The following is a 22,251-nucleotide window of genomic DNA, read 5'->3' as shown; positions in this document are numbered from 1 at the left end:
AGATACGCCTGATATGAGGGTGTTTACAATGTTAGTTCACACAAAAAAGCACAGGTAAGGATCTGTGCTATAAGTAAGGGTCCCAATGTGAGAGATTGGCACTCTTGAGCTAGCCTCTCCCGAAGTAAGTGAAGTGTGAGTTTTTAAAAAATCAAGTTATTGTGATTAGGAAGGCTGGCTGAAACCAGAGTTTTGGATCCCCCGAAAGGCTAAAAAGTGGGCTTTGATTAAATGAAACCAGTATGGATAAAGTGAAAATTGAGGAGAATAGAGTTATGATGTCCATATAATGAGCATAGATACCCGCTAAAAGAACAAAAGGGGTCATGATAGAGGTGGCTGAAAGGAGTTGAAAGTAGTGGCTATAAAATGGAGGATAAGGACGGTCTTTTTAATAATGTTTTTATTTTCACATTTAGAAACCATATGCATGATTTGTCCATGAAAGGAGATGTTCACGTAGGATCCCCCTCACACAAAGGAGAGCTGGTACGACTGACCCTGGCCTCCTTATGGTAATGATGTGGTTTCCATTGATGTACATCCCCTTCCCCACTTTCTTCGTCTCTTGATGAAGGGATAGTGAGGATAGTATGGGTGGTAGTAACCAGGCTATTGTGTCATTTTGTCATTTGACAGTCATTTTAAGAAAAATGTCCCAGTGTCCTAGCGACGTTTGACCCAACCCTGACGAAATCGCCAGAAGATTTTATGGCGATGAAACATGTCGGCAATGAAGATTTAGTTTTGCATGTATGCAACCGGTTTTACATTTCTGAGTAAACACACAAGGAAAGAATAAAGTTGGCGAATCTGTGTGGTTTACTACAGATTTTAAACTATCCTTGGGTCTTGTTTTGTGGTGGTAGTCGCAAAAACACAAAGGGTGTGTTGTTTTTTAATCAATCTGATCATGGTTTTTTGGGGCACTCTTATAATTTTTAGCAAAATGGTGGCCGATGATGATAAGAGTGAGCATAGCTGGTGAGTACCAATCAGCAAAGCTCCACTGGTGGTGTGCACATGAGGTGCCATTTTGCTTTTTTCACCATTTGTTCACATTTTTGGATTATTATAACACATATAAGGATGTGTTTGTTTTGGTAAACACACCAAGGTGATCCCTCTAAAGATCATTAGATGGGTTTTTGACTGTCATCCGACAAAAGACACATTTTTAGAAGAGAAAGGCGAGAAAAGTGGGTTGATACTACCTTATGAGTAATTGGAGGAGTAATCTACGCGTACACTAAGAGAAAGCTAGTTCACGCCCACACTAAGAAAGAATAAGCCTTAAGGAGCAGGTCTTGTGTGTTTATTGACTTATTGAGAGGAGGGCGAACTGGTTCCTATAACCCTCTATAGTTCCATATTGATTGAATAGAATGAACGACGGCTCAGCCGTGAGAACTTAACACATTACATTGTTGGCCTTCGTTACTGCAGTGGAAAGGTTTATATTTACATCAGGGTGGTAGTGCCGGACGAACTATGAACTGTCTGGCTTTTACTGACGATCAAATAGCAGCGATTTTATCAGGACCGTAATTATTTCCAGATGCCCCGCTGCTAAATGTGACATCTGCAAGAAAAGAATGGGAAAAATTGAGCAATATTAAAAAGAGACAAGTCAGGATAGACCTTCATGGGCTTTAATGACAGAGTATTTGAGAGCAGTAGCAGCCCCCGCGAGTCTGTTGGTAAGGATAGAACCAAGGATATTCCTAGAGGATAAAAAATTCAAGGTTGACTGGAGTTATATAGCAAATAAATGCACAAGAGATTGTTTAATCCTGATTATCAATACGGCCAAGAGATTAAGTGAGGATCTTCTTAAAGAGATTTTGGAATTGGAAGAGACCATAAAGAGGGATACCACTCTCACGGACACCAAAGAACAATTAGAAAGGATCCAGAAAGACCTTGGGGAATATAGGAACTATATGGTTAACCAGAAGATCAAAGGGTTAAAACGAAACTTAGAAAGATATACACATGAATCGGCATTCCCGTATGTAGAGGATAAATATTATTTACCTAGTCAAGAACAGCGCCAGTTTATAGGTCAAGGAAGGGGTGGGAGACAACAAAGAAATAGACGCAACCCCCAAAACTGGACATTTGACAATACTTCAAGTGAAGAGGAGGAAGCCCCACAGGTTCCTAATCTTAACAGAGTCCGGTTTAACCAACAAGAAAAAACAAACGAGGATTTGGGAGTACTGCTAAGCTCTTTTTTAGGTCAGAATCAAAGGGGTGGAAGAGGAGGTGGCCATCCAGGCAGAGGCAATCAGAATCAGACATGGCAAACTTACCCCCCCAAAGTAACCGGGAGCCGAGGACGGAACTAGCCGTCGATGACATAGTGGTCAATCTCTCTGATTACATACTGACACCTAGCGAGTTGAAAGTGTTGAATAAGGGATTGGGATTCGTCCCAAAACCAACACATGACAGTTTTAAATGTAGACTGGAATTCCAGGAAACAATGAGAAAAATAAAATTGAAAAAGTTCTTTGCGGATAAACCGCAAGATCTTCTGTCCCCAAATTTAAAGAAACCATCACAGTTCTGCCTGAATAATACCATGGTGGGTCCAGAAGTAGTGGTGTTCAAAAGTGAAGTGCTGGAGGACATCACTGCACTAGAACTAGGGAATAGACGCCAGGGCTATAACAATATGAGCCAGGAGGACTGGAAAGCTGTCACTAGTTTACAAAACAACCACCGGCTCACTATAAAATCGGCTGATAAAGGCAGAGCGGTGGTAGTTATGAACACTGCAGACTATGACACTGAAGTCTTGAGACTTTTGGGAGCACGGAACAACTACCAACCACTTGTGCATGACCCGGTAGGTGAATTACAAAATATGATAAAAGAAATGGTAGGAGTAGCTAAGGTGAAAAATGGATTACCACTAAGGAAGCCGAGTTCTTAAGTAATTACAAACCACGAACTCTGGCTTTCTACATCCTACCCAAAATTCACAAACCATAAAGGCCCCCCCTCCCCCGGAAGACCGATTGTCTTGAGGATTGGGTCAGTTTTAGAACCCTTGTCTCAATTCTCAGACTTTTTCTTAAGGGAATCTGTGGTAAATCAGAGATCTTTTGTTCAGGACACCTCTGATGTTCTGAATATCTTACAGGATTCCAGTTTGATACGGAAAAACAATTTTTGGTGACAATTGACATAGAATCACTGTACACCTGTATTCCTCAGGACGCGGCGCTGGTGGCAGCAGCGCGCGCCCTGGAGAACCTGGAGTGGTTTTATGATACACCACAGTCTTTCATATTGCAATGTGTAGAGATAGCCCTCACTCGCAACTATTTCTGCTATAAAGACTCCCTGTATTTGCAAACTACAGGCCCTTCAATGGGCGCGACCATGGCACCGAGCTGGGCCTGTATCTATGTAGGCGAGTTCAAGGACAACTGCATTTACAACCAGTCTAACCCCTTCCAGAGGAATATTTTCCTCTGGAAGAGGTATATAGACAACGTATTAGTCGTTTGGACCGGGGATGAAGAATCTCTCAAAGAGTTTTTGAACTGGCTGAATGCACAGGATGCCAGTCTTCGCTTCACTTGGATATACAGCAATCAAGGAGCAGTTTTTCTTGACTTGGATATTAAAGCAGAGAACAACAGACTTGACACGAAAGTACATCAGACGTTGACAAACTAAAATTCCTTACTCCATTATCAATCATATCACCCGAGAGCATTATGTGATAATCTCCCGGTTGGTCAATTTCTTAGGTACCGCAGGAATTGTTCTACTACAACATCCATTAGATGGGTTTTAGACTGTCATCCGACAAAAGACACATTTTTAGAAGAGAAAGGCGAGAAAAGTGGGTTGATACTACCTTATGAGAAATTGGAGGAGTAATCTACGTGTACACTAAGAGAAAGCTAGTTCACGCCCACACTAAGAAAGAATAAGCCTTAAGGAGCAGGTCTTGTGTGTTTATTGGCACAAGTAAGGGGGCCTGGCCTGTACCAAGAGACCATCCACTGGGGAGACCTCTATAGGAGTAGGTAGTCCTCAGGAGCAGAGTGAAGAGCTCGTATGTCCCTTAGCTGGAAGGTTCATTCCACGGCAAAACTTGTGTTTCCCGAGGATGGGATTCGCTACTTCCGTCAGATAACAGTTAATTGGATCGATGTCACTGCCCTAAGGGATACCTGTGGCGGTCACACCATGGTGGTGGAAAAAACTGGTGTACCCAGAGCAGTACACTAGACAGGTGTGTAGGGTACTTCTGCTGCCCTATGGTTCTAATGTCCCTGGAATAGGATGGTTAAGTGACCCAGATGAAGGTCATAGTTTGTCCACAGATGGCCATTGACTGCAATTTGGGTAATGAATTACCCCCAGCACTAGCTGAGCTGGGAGGGGTAGCCACCCAGGGTGCCCTGAAAGGTCAGGTTTCTGGGTGTATCACTCTCAATGGGAGAGTATGGAGGCCCAGATGGAGGGGCAGGAGGATAAAACAGTACATAGAGGCAGGACCAGTAGCCCAGCGTGTGCCAGCTCCGTGGACTGGCACCCCAAGACTGGTCCTGTTGAGGCCACTTCTGACCTGGGGGTGCACCCTGTGCTGTCACAGAGACAGAGGGATGGAGACCTGCACCAGGCAGACCCCTTCAAGGCACAGAGTGTGTCACCCTTGGGGGTTTCCACTCCAAGCGTCAAGGCTTGCCTGGTACCTCTTTAGTCTCAGGGTACTGACCCTGGGCTGAAAGGCCACTCTCAGGTTACCATCCCAGGACTGGTGGAAATGAGAGTGGAAGTAGTGTACCTAACACCCAGGGATACTGGACAAAAGGTAAAACAGGTAGCAGAAAAATAAGCAGAAAAAGCAAAATAGAGCAGAAGAGGGCAAGACAGCAGAAGGGGGCAAAACAGGGCAGAGGAAAAACCATAACAGAGCAAGAAACAAGCAGAGCAAGCCAACACAGAGGCCAGCAGGCAGATAGGCAGCGGAGGGTAGCAGACTGCAGGCAAGCTGGACAGGAGAACTGTTGCAGGGGGAGCTGTCACGAGGACCTGCTCAATGGAGTCGCGCTGCGGCTTCCACTAAGAAGGTCCTGGTGGGAGGGACAGGTGCTGATTGTAAGGAGGAGGGACTCATCTGCAATGAGGGTGGTCTCAGTGTTGTGGTTTGACCAGAAGCCTGATTGGGTAGAACTGAGCAGCTGGTTGATGGTGAGGTGGTATGAGAGGTTTCTGTTAATGGCTTTCTCCAGGACCTTGTCTGGGTATGGAAGGAGGGGTGTCGGTCAGTAGTTGGCAAATATGGTTGGTTCGGCTGAGGGCATCTTCAGTAGGACGTTGGCAGGATTCCAGAAAGGTGGCTGTTTTGAGGGATGTTAGACCTGAGTTCATTGGCGTGAGTCTCCCTTCCATTTTTGACGGGTTGCCTCCTCTGTTTTGATATGTTTTTGCTGGTATATGTTTTGGGCCCTGTGCCACTGCTAATCAGTGCCACAGTGCAAGTGCTCCCATGTTAAATTGATGTACTAATTGGTCATTCCATGATTGGGTTATTTGATTTACTGTCAGCCCCTAGTACAGTGCACCATGTGTGCCCAGGGCTTGTAGATCAAATGCTGCTGGTGGGCTTGCAGCACTGGTTGTGCCACCCACAGAAGCAGCTGTAAAGTGTGTCTCAGGCCAGCCATTGCAAGGCCTGTGTGTAGTCTGTGACTACCATGTCGACTTGGCCAAGTGCACCCACTTGCCAGTCCCTAAACCTTCCCTTTGCTTCATATTAGACACCCCTATGGTAGGCCTAAGGGCAGGGTGCATTGCAAGTATAAGGTAGAACATGCTCTGATGTGTGTTGCATGTCCTAATAGTGAATTACAGCCATTTTTCGTTTTTCACTATTGAAGGCTACCTGTTCTCATAGGCGAGAATGGGCAGTTAAGATTGTTACATTCCTACAATCCTAACTGACTCAGGGAACATGGTAGAAATTTGAGTTTAGTATGCCTGAACTCAGAATAATAAAATACATCTTTTAGTAAAGTTTATTTTAATATTCTGTGTTTGCAAATACCACTTTTAGAAAGCAGGTATTTGCTTGCCTAACCATGTGAGCCCGCCTCTGCTGACTTGGTAATTCCTTGTCTGGGTTTGTGTGTGACAGGGCTGGGGAATTCCAGGAGAGAGGCTGGGGCAGCTCAGTGGTGAATAGAGAGATCGGCACCCAGATGGGAGGGAGGAGGTGCACCTGGTACCTGAATTGGGCTGGGCCTTCCCTCTACAATGCTGGCTCCACCCCCTGTGGCTTGTCTGATGTCTCTGCCCTGCACTGTGAAAGAAGAGGAGGAATCATGTCAACTGCTCCCGAGCTGCATCTTCCCTCCCCTGTGCTGGCTCCACCTCCTGTGGGGCATCTGATGTTTCTGCCCTGCACAGTAAAAGGAAGAGAAGAGTCATGTAAACACAGTGCTCAGGAACTGGTTTGAACTAGGCAGAGGCCTCTCTGCCCTCAGAGAACAAAGGAATTTGGGGTATAAATATTGGGGCCCAGTCCCACAGACTTAAGATCACTTCTAGAACAAGAAACCTTTCTGCCAAGGAGAAAAACCAAGGAAGCTGCAGGAGTTTGGACTGCCCCTCTGCCAGTGTGCTGTTTGCTGGGTTGGCATGCAGTGGTTGCTTCATTGCCAAGGGAAAGGAGAAGGACCTTTTTAAGGACTTTCATTCATCTACAGAATATTCTCCAAGGGTTTGAACTGTGCTTGCCTCCTGCTGAAGTTTCAGGGCCAGAAGACTTCACCTCCAGCTCCATCTTGAATTTCCTTGCTGGGAATTCTGACTCCAGTCACTTGCGTGCCGCTGGGAGCTGTAAGCGTGTTGCCACCGCAGCTGAAATCATTGCATCGCCGGAGAAACGACCTTTCGTCGCATCTCCCTGGAAGCATGTGTTCATCGGAGCTATCTGCTGTCGCATCGCCGGAGAAGCGCGACGCATCGAGAGAGTCGTCATCGCATCACCGGAGAAGCGCTTTGCAGAGCCTGTCGCGGCTCCAAAGTATAGAGTCGTGGCAAGGCTGCCAGGGCGTCATCGCATCGTCATCGCATCGCCGCATCAAGGGCGCCATCTACTCGCTTCGCAACTGGATCGTCGCATCGCATCAAGGCGCCGTCTTGCGCACAGCAACGGGCCCGCAGGCCGAGAATCTACACATCACCTCCGCACCGGTAAGGCTCACGACGAGTCCCCTACTCTGCGCAAGCATTGAGGAAGGACGCAACCTTTCCCCCGGGTCACGAAACCGACGCATCTCCCCTTCTGCAAGCCTTTTGTTTACTTTGCGTCACGCATCCAGGTACTTTGTTGAGAACATTGTCGCATCTACCAACAACTTGAACTAAGAGACTTTAATCATCTTTTAAGTAATCTGAAGTGTAGTATTGTGGATTGTTGTCGTTTGTGGTCTTGTGCCAAGTCTATATAAAGAATACTTATTTTTATAAAACCTGTGTTGTGTCCATCTGTAGTGTTATCACTGTATTACTGTGTATATTCACAAATGCTTAACACAAGGGGGTGAGCAGGGGTTATTAAGGAGTGTAATCCCCTTATCCTGACTTAGAAGTAAGGGTCCCTATTTGGACAAAGGTGAATACCATTGCCAACTAGAGACCCCAGATCTAACAAGTTAGATGTTGAAGATTGAGTTGAGAGCATTGCTGATGTTCCCTTTTTCGAAGTGGTGATGGGGACATGGGTCCGATGGGACCCCAGTATGTAAGGCCATCATGACTGCTGCAGTTTCCTTCATTCTAATAGTGACCTATGAGGTTATTTTGTTATCTTTGTCCAACACCATGAGACTTCTGGTAAGGATGAAGGGGTCCAGCTGTAGTGTGAAGCATATGGTTGTGATCTTGAAACAGGTTGTTGCAAGGTTCTTGAGTTGGGTTGATGTTGTTGGCAGCTGGTGTGGGTGCGGTGAAATCCTTGATAATAGTGAAGATTTTATGTGCTGTTTTTGAAGTTGGTGTTGATGCAGTTGCCTAGAGCTTTCCTCTTGGTGTCTCGGATTTGCTGGTGGTATCATCTCAGGGTGATTTTGAATCATCCTTTTCCACTTACTGCAGGCTTCTTCTCCACCTCCACTCTAGTTCTTTAGAGCGTCTTTTGGTCATTCTGAGATCTTCTGTGTACCAGCTGGCCTGCATTCTTGTATTTGCAAAGTGGCTTTGTGTGCAGGGGGCTAGGGTGCAGGTAGTGCAGGTAGTGACATATTTGTTGAGGTTGTCGATGTTGTGTGCCGCATGGCCTGTATGTTCTAGTTGGTTCTTGTAGAGGTTGGAAGCCAGTTCACCTCAGCTAATTTATTCCAGTGTCGGCACCCTGAGCCCATGATAGATGGTTTTCTGAGGTGATGGATGCTGATTATGAAACTGACTATGATGTGGTTAGTCCTGGTGATATGCATGAGTGTGTCGACCGTGATGTTGTTGAACGATGTGAAGACAAGGTCCAGGCTGTTAGCAGAGTGGCTCAGTTGGGGTCCATCCAGTCTTTTAGATGGAAATTGAGGACTCCTAGGAGGATGTATGCTCTTGAGTTGATGACTAATGGGGAGAAAGAGTCAGTGATGTTGGTGAAGTTGACTCAGGGACCTAGGAGTCGGTAGACCAGGGTTCCAACCAAGGTGATGTTGGTCCTGATTTGCTGTTTAAAGATGAGATGTTCCATATAGCTGGTTCGAGATTCTGTCGGGGGCAGTGCAGCTGAAGTTGTCCATGAAGATGATGGTGACTACTGCTCTGGGTCTGTGTTGGTGGTCTTGCCTGATCTTGTATCTGGCGGGGATGGCCACAGCAATGTCTGGTGTTGATACTACAGTCAGCCACGCATCCTTGAGGTACCTGATGTCTGGGACGGTGTCATCCAGTAGGATCCTGATCTTCACTGCATCTTTGCTGAGTGAGAACGTTTTTGTAGAAGCAGTTGCAATGGGTGAGGTGTTGGGTGTTGCTGGTGTGTTCTTAGTAGGAGTTGGAGCTGTGAGGGGGGGGTGCAGGTTAAGTGGCAGGAGGTGAAGAACAAAGGTGGCAAGTGAATGGCACAGCGAAGGAAAGAATGACAGGTCAGAAGAAGAGAGAGAGTGAGCAAAAAAGAGAGAGAGTAAGGAGATAGAGGGAGAGAGAGAGAAAGAGAAGTGAGGCTGGTGCATCGAGGTTTTAGAGCCAGATTCACAAGGGCCGTGGACAGACTGAGGCCTTGTTGCAGCTAAGTCAGGACAGCTGATCCTGTGCACCTGCTTTATGGCTGGTCCATGTTGTGCCTGCCATTAAGTAGGTGTTGGTCGGGCTAAGATAGAAGCATTTAAAGTGAACCGCACTTACCATAATGCTAAGTGGTGAACTGTGCTGGGAGGTGAAGCAGTGTGCACCTTGCAAGGGCTCCCTTGAGTCATTGAGCTGACAAGCTTTTGGAGATGCACCTGGACACCAGAGAGAGGTACTGAGACCTGAGAGGATTGTGACAGCTTTCTCAGCAACCCCTGATGAAATGCGTTTTTTTTCTCTACTGATGACGGATAATATCCAGAAACACATGTGTCTAGAGATTCACAGCACTAACCTGCACCAACTTTGGTGAAACACTTCAGCAAAAATTCAAATAAGCATTTAAAGGGAACTGCGTTTACCAAAATTGTAAGGGGTGAACTGTGCTGGGATGTGAAGTAGTGTGCTCCCACCCCCCTTCACTCTAGGATTTTATATGGCTGAGAGCGAGAAGCAGATCAGGAGCTTGGGGAGCAGAGAGGGTGGGAAGGGAGACTGGAAAGGGGCACAACGGAAGAACGCAACAGGGCAGAAACAGCGGCACAAAGAGGAAAAGCAGACAAATTAGAGGCACAAGGATAGGCAAAAGCAGACAAAACACCACATTGGTGGGTTAGAGGGTGCACTTTTTTTGATCGAGTTTTGAGCTCAGATTTGATTATATTTCTCTAGTGAAGCAGCCGCATTAATACTAAATGTGATTGAAAATTCGTGTTTTTTTTAGATTGTGAGCAGGGTTTTTAATATGGCAACAGAAATTGAAAGAGCCACATTAGATTTATTTCTGAACATATGACTATATTATGATAAATCTGAAGTTAATCCACCAGAGATGAGGTGAGGTGCAAACATTATAGGCTTGAAAAATAATCATATTCTGAAATGGTGAGATGGAGTACATATCTTCAAAGACCAAGGTTTTTCACAGTACTGCTAATGCCCAGTTATAAAAATGATGTGATGTTCAATTAATAAGCTGATAATAATGTGGTAGCATCTGAACTATTTCTGAAAATTCGGATAGAATATGCTAAAATAGACAGAAGTTGCATAATGGAGGAAATCACACAAGAGTTCAAGAATCATTAGGATCAGCAAATGATTGAAATCAGTCGACCTGAAACTTTGACCAGTCTAGCGCGACCAGATGTCCCAATAGCTATAGGCTATAGGTTTCTATGTGCCATTTTGTTCTAAATCTTTACTATCTCTGGTTCCCTATATTGGATTTTTGTCATGTTGGGGTCATTTTAAAGATAAAAGTATTTCCTATTGTTATAAATTGTTGTTGGATTTTTATTGTGTGTTGTTTTTTTAATTATTTACTGAATTGGTGAATCACAGCCAAGCTACCAAGGGTTGAGCATGGAAATAATTTTCTGAGCCCTAGACTGTGTCAGTGAGCTTATTGCTGGTGTTATGTTATGTTACTAACATTTAGAACGTGCACGGCTACTCAAGAGTATACCTGTGCGGACGCGACATGCTAAGGAGCTAGTAGCAAATTAGATTTTACAAAGAGATGGATTATGGGCATGTCACTAGATCTTGAGATCAAGTCTAGTTAGAACGTATAATAATCCTAAAATGCTCTAGAGGTGTTAATAGTCTCTACAGGAGAGTATTTTCATCTTTGACAATTGTTGGTATCGTCAGATCTGGGAACAGCGATGGGTACTTGATTCGCCCCAACCTATGCAAAATCCCATACAGGCTGGTGGCAGAAGCACGTACTCCATGGTAGGAAATTTGAGACTTTTGCAAACAAGATCATCATTTGGCCAATATTTATTGATGATATGTATTTCATTTGGAGAGGGGATGAGAAAGAGATAGCAACATTTGTAGATATGTTGAATATTAGTGATCTCAATTTAAAGTTTACTTGCCAGATGAGCAGAAAAAGTGCGGTGCTTTTGGATATCCTCTTGGAGGTGGTTATGTTATGCTATGGGTATTAATATAACGCATGGCTCCCCCAGCGAAAGGGCGTCCCAGCACTAGCGGACAGGTTGACAGTAACTTCTTTATATAGGAAATCAACATCAAGCAGCAACTTATTACATGCTACTAGTTTTCATTCTGAGCACCAGAAGTGAAATGTCCACTATAATGAGTTATTACGGCTAAAACGCACCTGCGTACTAAAGTAAAATTTGAACACAAGAGGGAAAACATGCTAAAATGTTTGGGAGATAGAGGATACTCACAGAAAGTTTTAAAAGAGGCTAGCAATAAAACTGATTGCAGGAGTCTTAAGAACTGCATTTTGGTGTTAAAAAGAATTTGAAAATTTGAGATTTACAAGCACCTACATAATGAAAGTCTTCAAATTCACAAGATATTATATAATCACTCGAACATGGTGAAAACTGACCCTATCATTGGCACCATGATACCTAGTAACCCCCCTTTCGGATTCAGGAAATTCAAAATCAAAGCAGAATATGTTAGTTAGAAATGAATGCACATTTGATACCAGGAAAAATATCCTTCCTTATGCTATGAATGGGTTTAAAACCTGCAGCAAATGTAAAGCATGGTCAATCAATCGATCAGGATTTGTAGAGCGCGTCCGCTTCACCCGTGAGGGTCTCGAGCTAGTGTCTGATAAAACTACCTGTTCTCCTATCGGTTAAACATCCATGTATTGAGGTCCTTCCTGAATTGCTGGAGCGATGAGGTGCAGGGTTGGCGGGGGTTGTTCCAGGTCTTGACTGTCAGATGAAAGAAGGTGTGGCCTCTGCTTTTAGTCTCCGCTGTTTGTGTGGCAGCTAAGGCGAGGGATTTGAGTTTCAAGGTGGGCAGTCAAAAGGTCACAGGTTTGTTGAGGTATTCAGGTACTTCATTTGTGTAATGCATTGTATGCATGGGTGAGTAGCTTGTATTGGCATCTCTTCATAACTGGTAGCCAGTGGAGTTTACTGAAAGTGAGGGGTTATGTGCCTCCCACTGGGGAGGTTGAGGATAGGCCTTGCCGCTGTGTTCTGGATTGTCTGAAGCAGGCTTCTCCAACGAGTGGCTCGTGAGCTACGGGTAGCTCTCCATCTACCTGTAAGTAGCTCTCCTGTGCACAGTCCTGACTCATAAATTAGAAGCTTTTGCTTGGCTGAATACATGTATGTATTTCAAAACTGAAGTGTGTATTCAAGATGAAAATGTGTGTATTTTAAGAACTCATGAGCCGGTGTTTGGAGAGACTTATTACTAATAACTTGGTTTAAAGGACATTATAGCTGTGAATGTTATGCATTACCCATAAAGAGGCATTCCACATTGATAAGGCATTTTTTACATTACTGCTGGAAACCGTTCCTCAATGTAATCTTCTCTAACGTGGTCAGTATTAAGCCTCAGGGTGTTTTTCACCAAGCATGAACAGCTCTTACAATACAAAAGGTTGGCGACCCCTGGTCTGCAGCTTCTTTATGAGTTGGGCTTTTATTCCTGCGTAGAGTTGTTGTAGTCGAGTCTGCTTGTGACGAGAGCCTCCATGACAGTTCGCCTGGTGTTGGTCTGGAGCCATCTGAATGCCTTTCTGAGTATATGCAGCACAAGGAAGCAGGTGGTGGAGATGGCGCTAACTTGCTTCTTCATGGATAGCTGACTGTTGAGGATAATGGCGAGGTTGCAGGCATGTTTAGTGAGTATCGGGATGGGCCCAGCTCCGGGGGCCACCATTTGTTGTTCCAGTGTGTGTCCTTGCCTTTCCCAAAGATGAGTGCTTCTGTTTTGTCGGTGTTGAGTTTGAGGCTGTTGTTATTCATCCAATTGGCAAAATCTATCATGCACCTTTGGAACTTTTCTTTGATGGTTCTTGGATTGTTAGTCAGAGAGAGGATAAGTTGGGTTTTGTCGGCATAGGAGATGATGTTGAGTGTGTGGCTTTTGACGATATTGGCCAGGGGGCCAAATATGTGTTGAGGGATGAGCCTTGAGGTACTGCACAGGTGATGTTCTTAGGGAGGGAGGGTGATTTTCGGTATTCTTCCTGTAAGGTATATTGCACTCCACTTGAGGGCTTCTCCTTGGATTCCAATCTGATGGAGCCTGTTGATCAGTGTGTGGTGGGATACGGTGTTGAAAGCTGTTGAGAGGTCGAGGAGGATGATGGTCAATGTTTCTCCCTGATATAGCCGCAAATCAGTTGTAATTGTAAATCTTTCACTAACCCATTGACAGGGAAGGAGGCAAAAATCACTCCATTTTTTATTGCAAATCTCATGTGCTGTATATACTTTGGTATGAACTTGTAATAAAATCCACATCAGAAGTACAAAATAACCAGTACACAAAAGAATCCTCCAGGATTAAAAAAATGTTCAACAAAGATATTTCATACTTTGTGCCTAACATTTCTTTCTGATTACCATGATAGCTGAATTGTAGATCTACAATATTTCGCTATAAATATTGTCAAAAGGAGTGAAACAGGGGGAGATGGACACTACACTTTCCGTCCTTTATCTTACTCCTACTAGTTCTTTTCATCCCTTCTATCTCCCTTTATCCCTGTTTCCAGATGTTTTCTTTCCTCATTCTTTCTACCTTTTCTGTCTTTCTCTGGTTCAAAGATTTGATTAAAAAAATAGTCCTGACCCTCAAACCGACAGCACAAATATAAAGCACTGGTTGGTGTGTCCAAAACATTTACACATACATTTTGTACGTGATAATCCGCCCCATACATGTCTGTGGATTTCAAAACAACTACAATCCTCACATAATACTTATTATGTCTCGAAAATACACATATAAGGCACAGCTGCCTGCTGAGTGGAGCTCAAACCATTGTATATATATATTTTTAGATTTAATTAGCATTTTTTGAAACAATATACAGGCTCAAACAATACGAAAGTGTTCTGCCATGATTTTTGCAAAACTTTATTTTGAAGAAGTTCTTTGCCAATCTAAACAAAAAGCTTACTCTTCCATAGTAGTACCTGGCACTGAGGGGAACTACTTTGTGTGTGGGTGTGCTCCTTGTGGAAGGGCAGCATGCCATAACTTACAGTGAAGTCACAGAATATCTTAAGTGGGCCGACCCATTGCCCCATGATGCGTTCTAAAGTGGGTGGAAGAAAAATGTGAATGACACAATAACAGACTAATGAATATAAACCTCTAAAAACAATCATCTCATAAACATAATTTTAGCAAAATCAAAAGGTCTTTACTAACACGAGACCTGCCAGCCTCTAGCCTTTGCTAATGTTTTTCTATAATATTGTTATAAATCTTTATTACAATTAGATAGGAAGGGTTAAAAAGATAGAGAGGCTTGCAAAGACAGATAAAGAGGGTTGTATAAAGAGATGGTGTTGCATAGACAGATGGATAGAAAGACAGATTTCCATAGATAGATAGATAGATAGATAGACAGCTAGCCAGATAGATAGATAGATTTCTTTCCAAAGGTAGGTAGCTAGATAGAGAGTGGTACATACAGAAGGTTGCATAAAGAGGATTCCATGGATAGATAGAAAGATATTTAATTTATTGAAGAAGCTTATTAAGCACGCAGCTACCCAATGCTGTCTCCAGTCACTAGAGGCAGACAGTAAGCAAAGATGCTAAGGCAAACTGCAGACACAGCAACATACCAGGGACACAAACTCATTAAGGGCAATTGAAAAGCATGGATTTTAGGTTCTTAATGAGCTGCAGTTCCTGAGAGCTAACGGAAGAGAGTTCCAGAGTTTCGGTCCTTAAAAGGAGAAGGAACGCCCCTTAATACGAGCCCTGCTAAACCTAGGCATAGTAAATTGTGCGAGGTTGGCTGATCTCAGCGATCGGGTGGGGACATAAGGAGACACCAGATCTTGGATGTAAGAAGGGGCAAGTCCATGTCTAGCCCAAAACATGTAACATAAGGCCTTGAATTTAATATGTTTGTCAACCTTGAGCCAATGTAATTTGTGGATCAAGGGAGAAACAGAAGCATATCTAGGCAACGGGAAATGAAGGCGAGCAGGCTCATTTTGGATGATCTGCAAGCGATGAACCAAGGATTTATCAGCGCCCAGATACAGTACATTCCGATAGTTCAATCTGGATGTTACCAGGGCCTGTAGCACTGTTCTCTGGGCGGATTCAACCAGAGCATTTTCTTGAGCCATTTAAGAGTGGAGAAGCAAGAGGTTGTGAGTTTAGAGTAACCCTGGGCGTAGTTCGCGGAGCTGCACTCCGCGGAGCTGCACTCCGCGGAGCTGCACTCCGCGGAGCTACGCGAAGACGCACTTGCACTCCGCGACCTACGCGTAGCTCCGCAGACATGCGTAGTTGCTTGCTAGACCGTTTTTCGTCTTCGGGAGAGCGGTGCGCGTGTTCGGGGCGCTGCCTGCATGCTCGGGATGGCTAGCGCGCTAGTTACCCAAGAGGTTTGTCCCGCCCACTTGCGTTCCCTTATTTCCTGTTCCGGGTCACAAGTAACGTGTTCGGGTTATGCAAGACATGTTCGGGAACTCAATCTTACCAACAAGCTTCCTCGCGCGTCCTTATGACGTTATCGCGCACCCAAATGACGTTATCGCGTTCGCACAGTCGCACGGGATTGTGCGGGAGGGTTTACAAACATGGTGGCACACACGACCGGGAAAAAAGCGAACGCAGAACCAAGGTAAGCCATTGCCGCGCACGCGATAATGTTATTCATCGCATGAGAACTACGCTACGCACCGGATCGCGGAGTAATCAACAGCTACGCGTTCTCCGCGGAACGCGGAGTTGCCGCAACTCCGCAAACTCCGCGAACGGAGCGTAGTTCTTCGCCCAGGGTTAGTTTAGAGACCTGCAGCTTAAGAGAACGATTCTTATCAATTATGAAGCTGAGGTTCTTAACCTTATTAAGTGGCACAGGTAAAGGCCCCAATGTGACGGGCCAGTGGTTAATTCCCCAAAGTTCGGGATTGTTTCCTACGACCAGAACTTCGGTTTTAGTGCCATTAAGTTTTAGGGCCTTTCTGTTCATCCAAAGGGTGACATTAGACAGGCCTTGCCTGAGTGAGGAAAAATCTTGATTATGAGCATCAGATAGTGAAAAAATAATCTGGGAGTCCACTGGGTACCAAAATACGGTGATGTCAGACTTTTCAATCACTTCCATCAAGGGGCGAAGGTAAATGTTAAATAGCAGGGGACTCATTATGGATCCCTGTGGAACCCCTGAGGTCAGTGTTAAGATCGTAGATGTATTGTTAGCTGATGAGATCTGAAATGTTCGATCTTTCAGAAAGGACGATAGCCACCTCAAGGCCATGTCAACAATGCCTGATGCCTCCAATCTGTTGAGAAGAATGGAGTGTGAGACTGTATCGAACGCCGCATTTAGATCCAGAAGGATAAGGGCAGTGGTCCCACCAGAATAGAGTTCTTGCCTAAGAAGTTCTGTGACTCCTAGTATGGCGGATTTGGTGTTGTGGCCTGCCCTAAACCCAGACTGGGATGGATGCAGCAGATTAGAGCAGTGACGAGTGAGGAGAGTTGAGTGTTAACGTGTTTTTCCAACATTTTGGAAAAAACGGAAAGGAGAAAAATTGACCTAAAGTTTGACGAACAATAAGATATATCGATAGAATAGCAAAATAGAATAAACAGCACAGCTTCAATTAGTAAAATAACAGTTAAATAGCAGGGCATACAGAATAAATTAGTCTACAAGTACAATTGTAGCCCTCTATTAAAATACATACCACATGACATACAAGAGTACTTATAAGTGCATTTCATTCTGTGCATACTAAAAAGAAGATATATTAATAAAGAGCAGTTTTAAATGGACCCAATCTAGTATACTGTGAACCGCAGCGGTCAGGGCAACAAAGACCACACCAAAAGGAATTGACAACAACTTTGACAGGAGACAGGGTCTGATAAAGCTGGGATGTGCCCTGTGCTGGAAGAACTGGTAGAAAGCACCCTGCTTTCACAAAGGCAACACCAAAGTAATAAGTAAAAACAAAAACACCTGCACTGAAGGGAACTACCTTGTGAGCAGATGCTCTCTTTGTGAAAGAGAAAAATGCAGCCAAAGTGAAGTTAGCCAGTGGCTGAAGTGGTCTGACCCACTGTCCCATGCTGTATGCTGTGGAGCGCGGAAGCAAAATATGAATGAAACAGTAACACACCAACGGATGAAGAGAGCTGGCTTAAAGCCCCAGTAAGTAAGTATATAGCTACATATATAATTTTAGTAAAATTAGATGATCTTGGCTACCGCCAGACCTAAATACGAAAGTCAATGGTTGGATGATAAATTTGAGTGTGGGTAGTTCATACAGCTGCAGGGTTTCCCACCTTGTAAAACTTTTGGAAAGGTTTAAGGATGAGCAGAAAACGTGCGGTGCTTATTACACTCTATTAGTTTTCATCCTGAGCACCAGAAATGGAATGTCCACTACAGCGCGTTATTACGCAGTTGTGTGTGTCTGCTTGAAAACGCAGTGCCTGGTCAAAACAGTGAGCGTACAGTAGAAACAAACGATTCAGCTACGGGAGAAATTGTACATTTCTAATACAAAGAGTCAGGTTGATGATAGCGCCCAGAAGCACCAACAGAACCATCTCTGCTGGGACTGGAGATTCAGAAGGACTCTCATGTGGGGGCCCTGGGGTTGCACAGATAGATGAAGACATTGCCACTAATAGTGAACATAGAAAGGAGGTGTTGGACTCCCAGGTGCTGCAGTTGACCTGTTGTATCTTGTATCTGCAGCGCTATCTAGCACCTGAAAAGCATATTTGGTTTATTTAGTATTTCTTAAATAGCACTACTCAGCACAGAAAAGTGTTACTGTCAGTGCGCGTTATATTGTATGGTAAAAAGTAACATCGTACATTACTATTACCGTTGTAACTTTTAAATTAGCGCTGAGAGAGAGCGAGGCAGCGAGAGGAACGAAGGGAAAAAAGAGATAATGGAGGGTGAGATGGCTTTGCTAGATGGTCCTCTGTGGTTTAATTGATGACTCTCCTTCCAAGAGATAAGGTTCTGAACCCGACGTCCTGTATGAAGAGTTTATAAACAACTTAATAAGTAGTGTATACAAGAGCTACAGGTGGGAGAGCCACTGAACGAGCGAGCCAGGCTCAAGCTTGAAACCTGGCTCTGACTCTGCTCGGGGTTCTGTTGGAACCTCGAGCCCATAACGAGCCGAGCTTTCATTTGACTTCAGCCTCCCTTCCTCTGCCAGGGACATGGTGTTACAGCAGGAGCTGTCGACGTATGGAACTCAGGAATCACGCTCCAGTCTGGGCTCTGCTCAACATCATGTGATTCTGGGCAAATCACTTAATCTACCCATTCCTACAAACCAGTGGTCGAAGTGAAGATAAAAGTTGGGGAACTGTGGGCGGAGAATCAGAAGGCAAGGAATAACCTGCGGAGTGGGTCAGTGGGCGGAGTCAGAGGTGTGGCCAGAAAGAGCAATACATCCCAATTTTTTGTATTTGTTTGGCATTTCACTGACCAGTTAACAGTTTATTACGGTATTTAATTTGACCGATGGATACATGTTCATTTAAGGTTTAATTTGAGTTATTGACATTAAAATACATTCAGAAAGTGGGATAAGTTTCCAATCACAGAATGTCCAACATACGTTAAAAGTGGAATCACAAGCCGTTTGTCTCCGAGCCATGGAGTTTTGGTCATCAGCATTTCTCCTCCCTTTTTCCACAAGAGCCGTTCAAACATGAATGACAAAATATCCTAGTTTGCAAATGCCTGCCACATATGGCTCTGCCATATTTGCCACATAATACATAATCTGCTGCATAATCTGATGATTTTAACAAAAAAATTGTTTGTAGCTCAAACGTATCAAAAGTTAAAAAAATAATTGACTTGTGTTGCAGCGAAGTGGAGGGCCCTATGCAAAGGTTGACTGGTCACCTTTTTCACTGCTACATTTGCATATTTCACTGGTACTAATGAGGCAAAATCTTTGCAGAGACTGTTAGTGTCTGTAAAAATATAAAAAATAATAAAGTATCTGAAAATGTACCGCATTATGCTGTAGCCTTGTTTTTGGCATCATAATTTAGTCAACACTGTGAAATAGTCTTGTCCTCCATTGCTGCATAATGTCAGGGGGCCCTAAAGCAGGCAGCATATGTTAAAAGTGCTGGTGCATGAAGCAGAGAGATTGTGAAGGTTGCAAACTTATTTTGGTGTGCGTGCAAATCCTGCATTGCCGATCCCTAGTGAGTTGCAGCCACGACTGCTGAAACAAGGCCAATGGAGGTACCAATGGGTGAGGCGGACTGGCCTTAAGAGTCCTGTGATCTCAGTAATAGAGTCACTGTCGCTATAGGGTGTGCTGCTTTGTAGGCCTGCCCGCAAAACTGGTTGCAAACTTCAGTATGGATTGTGGTGGACATGTCTTCAAGGTTAACCCACACATGCCACCACTAGGGTCCACCTGCTGGTGCTAAGACACCAGGGCTTCTAAGGTCTAGCAGGGCTATTTAAGGTCTACCATGGGAATGTGCTCCCTCAGGAGAGTCGTCTGGTTGACTGGTCATGAAGGCTGAACCTGGTTCCCCAATTCCAAATTCGGCAGCTCTGAGCATAGTGCCACATCCTGTCCCCCAATGAACACCATACTACCCCACTGAGAGAAACTCGCACTGCCTTCAACCACAACCCAACTGTGCTGCGCTATTGTACATCTGGATGTGACTCAATTCAAATTATACACTAGACAAGAGTAATGTGCTGCCTGAGACAAGAAAAGTAATAACATCCTGGAAAAAGCAAAAACTCTTAGGGAATGCAAGATTAAGTAAAGCATGTCAAATGTAAGCAGAAACAACATGGGTACCTTAACGCTTTTGCACTCATTATTCAGATATCAATAAACGTTTTTGTTTTAAAAATTAAGGACATGACTACAGAGTCCGAAAGGAACCCGTTTAAATGTCCATTGCTTATATCCTTAGAAAACATAAGCAGCATGGTTTAAAAAAAAAACCCACATCCCTGAACACAGTGCAGGGGTACGCATTTTATAAACTTAAATAAGGAAAACAGCTGATAAGGATCACATTAAAGGTTTTCCACTCCATGCATCAACAGAAAGACAGAGAAATCAAAAGTAGCGCTTACCTGGAAAACTCTGTATAGTGGCGCTAATGTGTTTGGGTGTGAATAAAACCAATCTGGCCACTTGGCAACCACTCTGTCTTGCTTTATTTAGTTATTTTTCTTTTTTTAACCTTTTTTACTCTTTTTTTTCTCTCTGTCCCCCGAGGCTGCACTTTGGAATAGAAAAATGTCCGAAAAAGACATTTTCAGCAAAAGTGTTTCCTTCTTTTTCCATTTCACAGAGGAAAGAATGAAGAAAAGCAGGAGAAAGAGAGGGTAAGAGCCATTTCTTGAAGTCACGGTTTTCAGCAAGTGAGTAGGAACGAAACAGAGATGAAAAGAGATGGAAGAAAGAGAGAGAGAGGGGGAGGGGGCAGCTGCCAGAGGCAAAGAAGGAGAGTGGAAAAGACAGATTCTTCTTCCTCTGCCCGCCCCGCCCCGCCCAGCCTTATCTATAAGCCATGGCTACTTCTGCTGTCCTGCGACGCATTTTTAAAATAAGACAGTAGGGTAACGGATTCTATTGAATTGAAAAGGTAGGGGCCCGCCGTGATTTGCCGATCCCGCCCACTTCAACCACTGCTACAAACAATGCATGTGACCTTGTGTAATGTAACTGGTGCTCATGTAAAGCACTCCAATACCTTCGGGTCGAGTTTAGGCTATATTTTAAAAACTGCAGAAGAATGCACTAAGAGGTAAAGGCAAAATCAAGGAAAGATAAATAGATATCCATTTGTGGTTTGTACAGTGTGAAACCAGAAAACCTGGATGAATCACGGCTTCACTGCTTAAACTGTATCATCTTGGGAGAATATTTTATTTCACCAAAACTTTATTTTATTCATCATCGCGTATGAAAGCACTTTCTAAAATGTAAGTTCAGATTACCAGTTGTACAAAACTATCACTTTTAATAGGTATTTCTCAATGCAGTGCTATGATGTGCCCTAATAATGTCAAAGCTTCCACATGCTAAAGTAACGCAATTAATTGAACTTTGTAGATACTTTATCAGATTTTACCTGGTTTGTTGTATGGTTTACATAACACATATTTTCAGGGCTGGGCTCGAAGATCCGAGGCAGACCCCTGACTGACTCTGGCTCGCCTCTACCTGTTCCTTTGTTGGCTCGCCACATCTAACAAAAGCTATGTGAAAGCCAGAAAGCCTGGGCACCGAGAAGACGCGCTGCTCACCTTTGGGTCCAGGTAAAATGGCCTGTGTGGAGCAGAGTTCCGGTGAGGGGTGGCTGTCAGAGCCCAGAGCAGCAGCGGGGCTTTGCAGAACAAAAAGCAGCAGCAATGCAAGGCACGCCTTCCGCCACAGTGCCTTCAAAGTGTCCATCCTGGCAGCCCTGGGAAAAGCAGATGATGCTTCTAGCCGCTTTGAAATAGTTTGAGAACTGAGGCTGAAGCGTGAAGTCGGGGCTGCGGGGACTCCCGCGGGATGAGGGCAGCATGGGTCCCGTCAATTAACGCGGTGTTTACTCCAGCCAGAGTCAGGGCTGCTCAGTGTCCAAGTGTTTGGGAGAAAGTGACATGTGTTTACTGCGTCTTATCTCGGAGCAGTGAAATGGCCGAGCGGATGAACCGTGAAAATGGCGGTAACTTTTCGGAACATCTGGGTTGCGCGCGAGATCACAGTGTGTATGGGACACTACATTGCAAGCTTCACGTCAGGCAACAGAGCTGAGGATTGTAGCATCAGTGCTGAAGGCATAGCTTCCTTCCACACACATCCTCCCATCGCGTGGGGCACCAGGGACTGGGGTGGATGGGTCAGGCGTGATTTTACATGGACGAGTAAATAATGTTTCTTCACTGACAAA

At 44.4% G+C, this 22,251-nt stretch overlaps 1 protein-coding gene across 1 annotated transcript in view; it reads right to left on the bottom strand.

Annotated features, from left to right (window-relative positions):
- Positions 1-21,913, bottom strand: part of COLEC10 (collectin subfamily member 10) — a 370,568-nt gene extending 348,655 nt beyond the window's left edge. Inside the window, exon 1 of the mRNA XM_086966145.1 lies at positions 21,620-21,913. Coding sequence (XP_086822271.1) covers positions 21,620-21,767 — 148 coding nt within the window. The 5' untranslated portion in view covers positions 21,768-21,913. The remainder of the gene's footprint in view (positions 1-21,619) is intronic.
- Between the last annotated feature and the right edge of the window lie 338 nt (positions 21,914-22,251).

Source organism: Lissotriton vulgaris, chromosome 4_1 (assembly GCF_964263255.1).
Source record: "Lissotriton vulgaris chromosome 4_1, aLisVul1.2, whole genome shotgun sequence".
NCBI classification, from domain to species: domain Eukaryota; kingdom Metazoa; phylum Chordata; class Amphibia; order Caudata; family Salamandridae; genus Lissotriton; species Lissotriton vulgaris.
The sequence above is the reverse complement of the archived record's forward strand: the minus strand, read 5'-3'. Positions and strand labels throughout refer to the sequence as shown.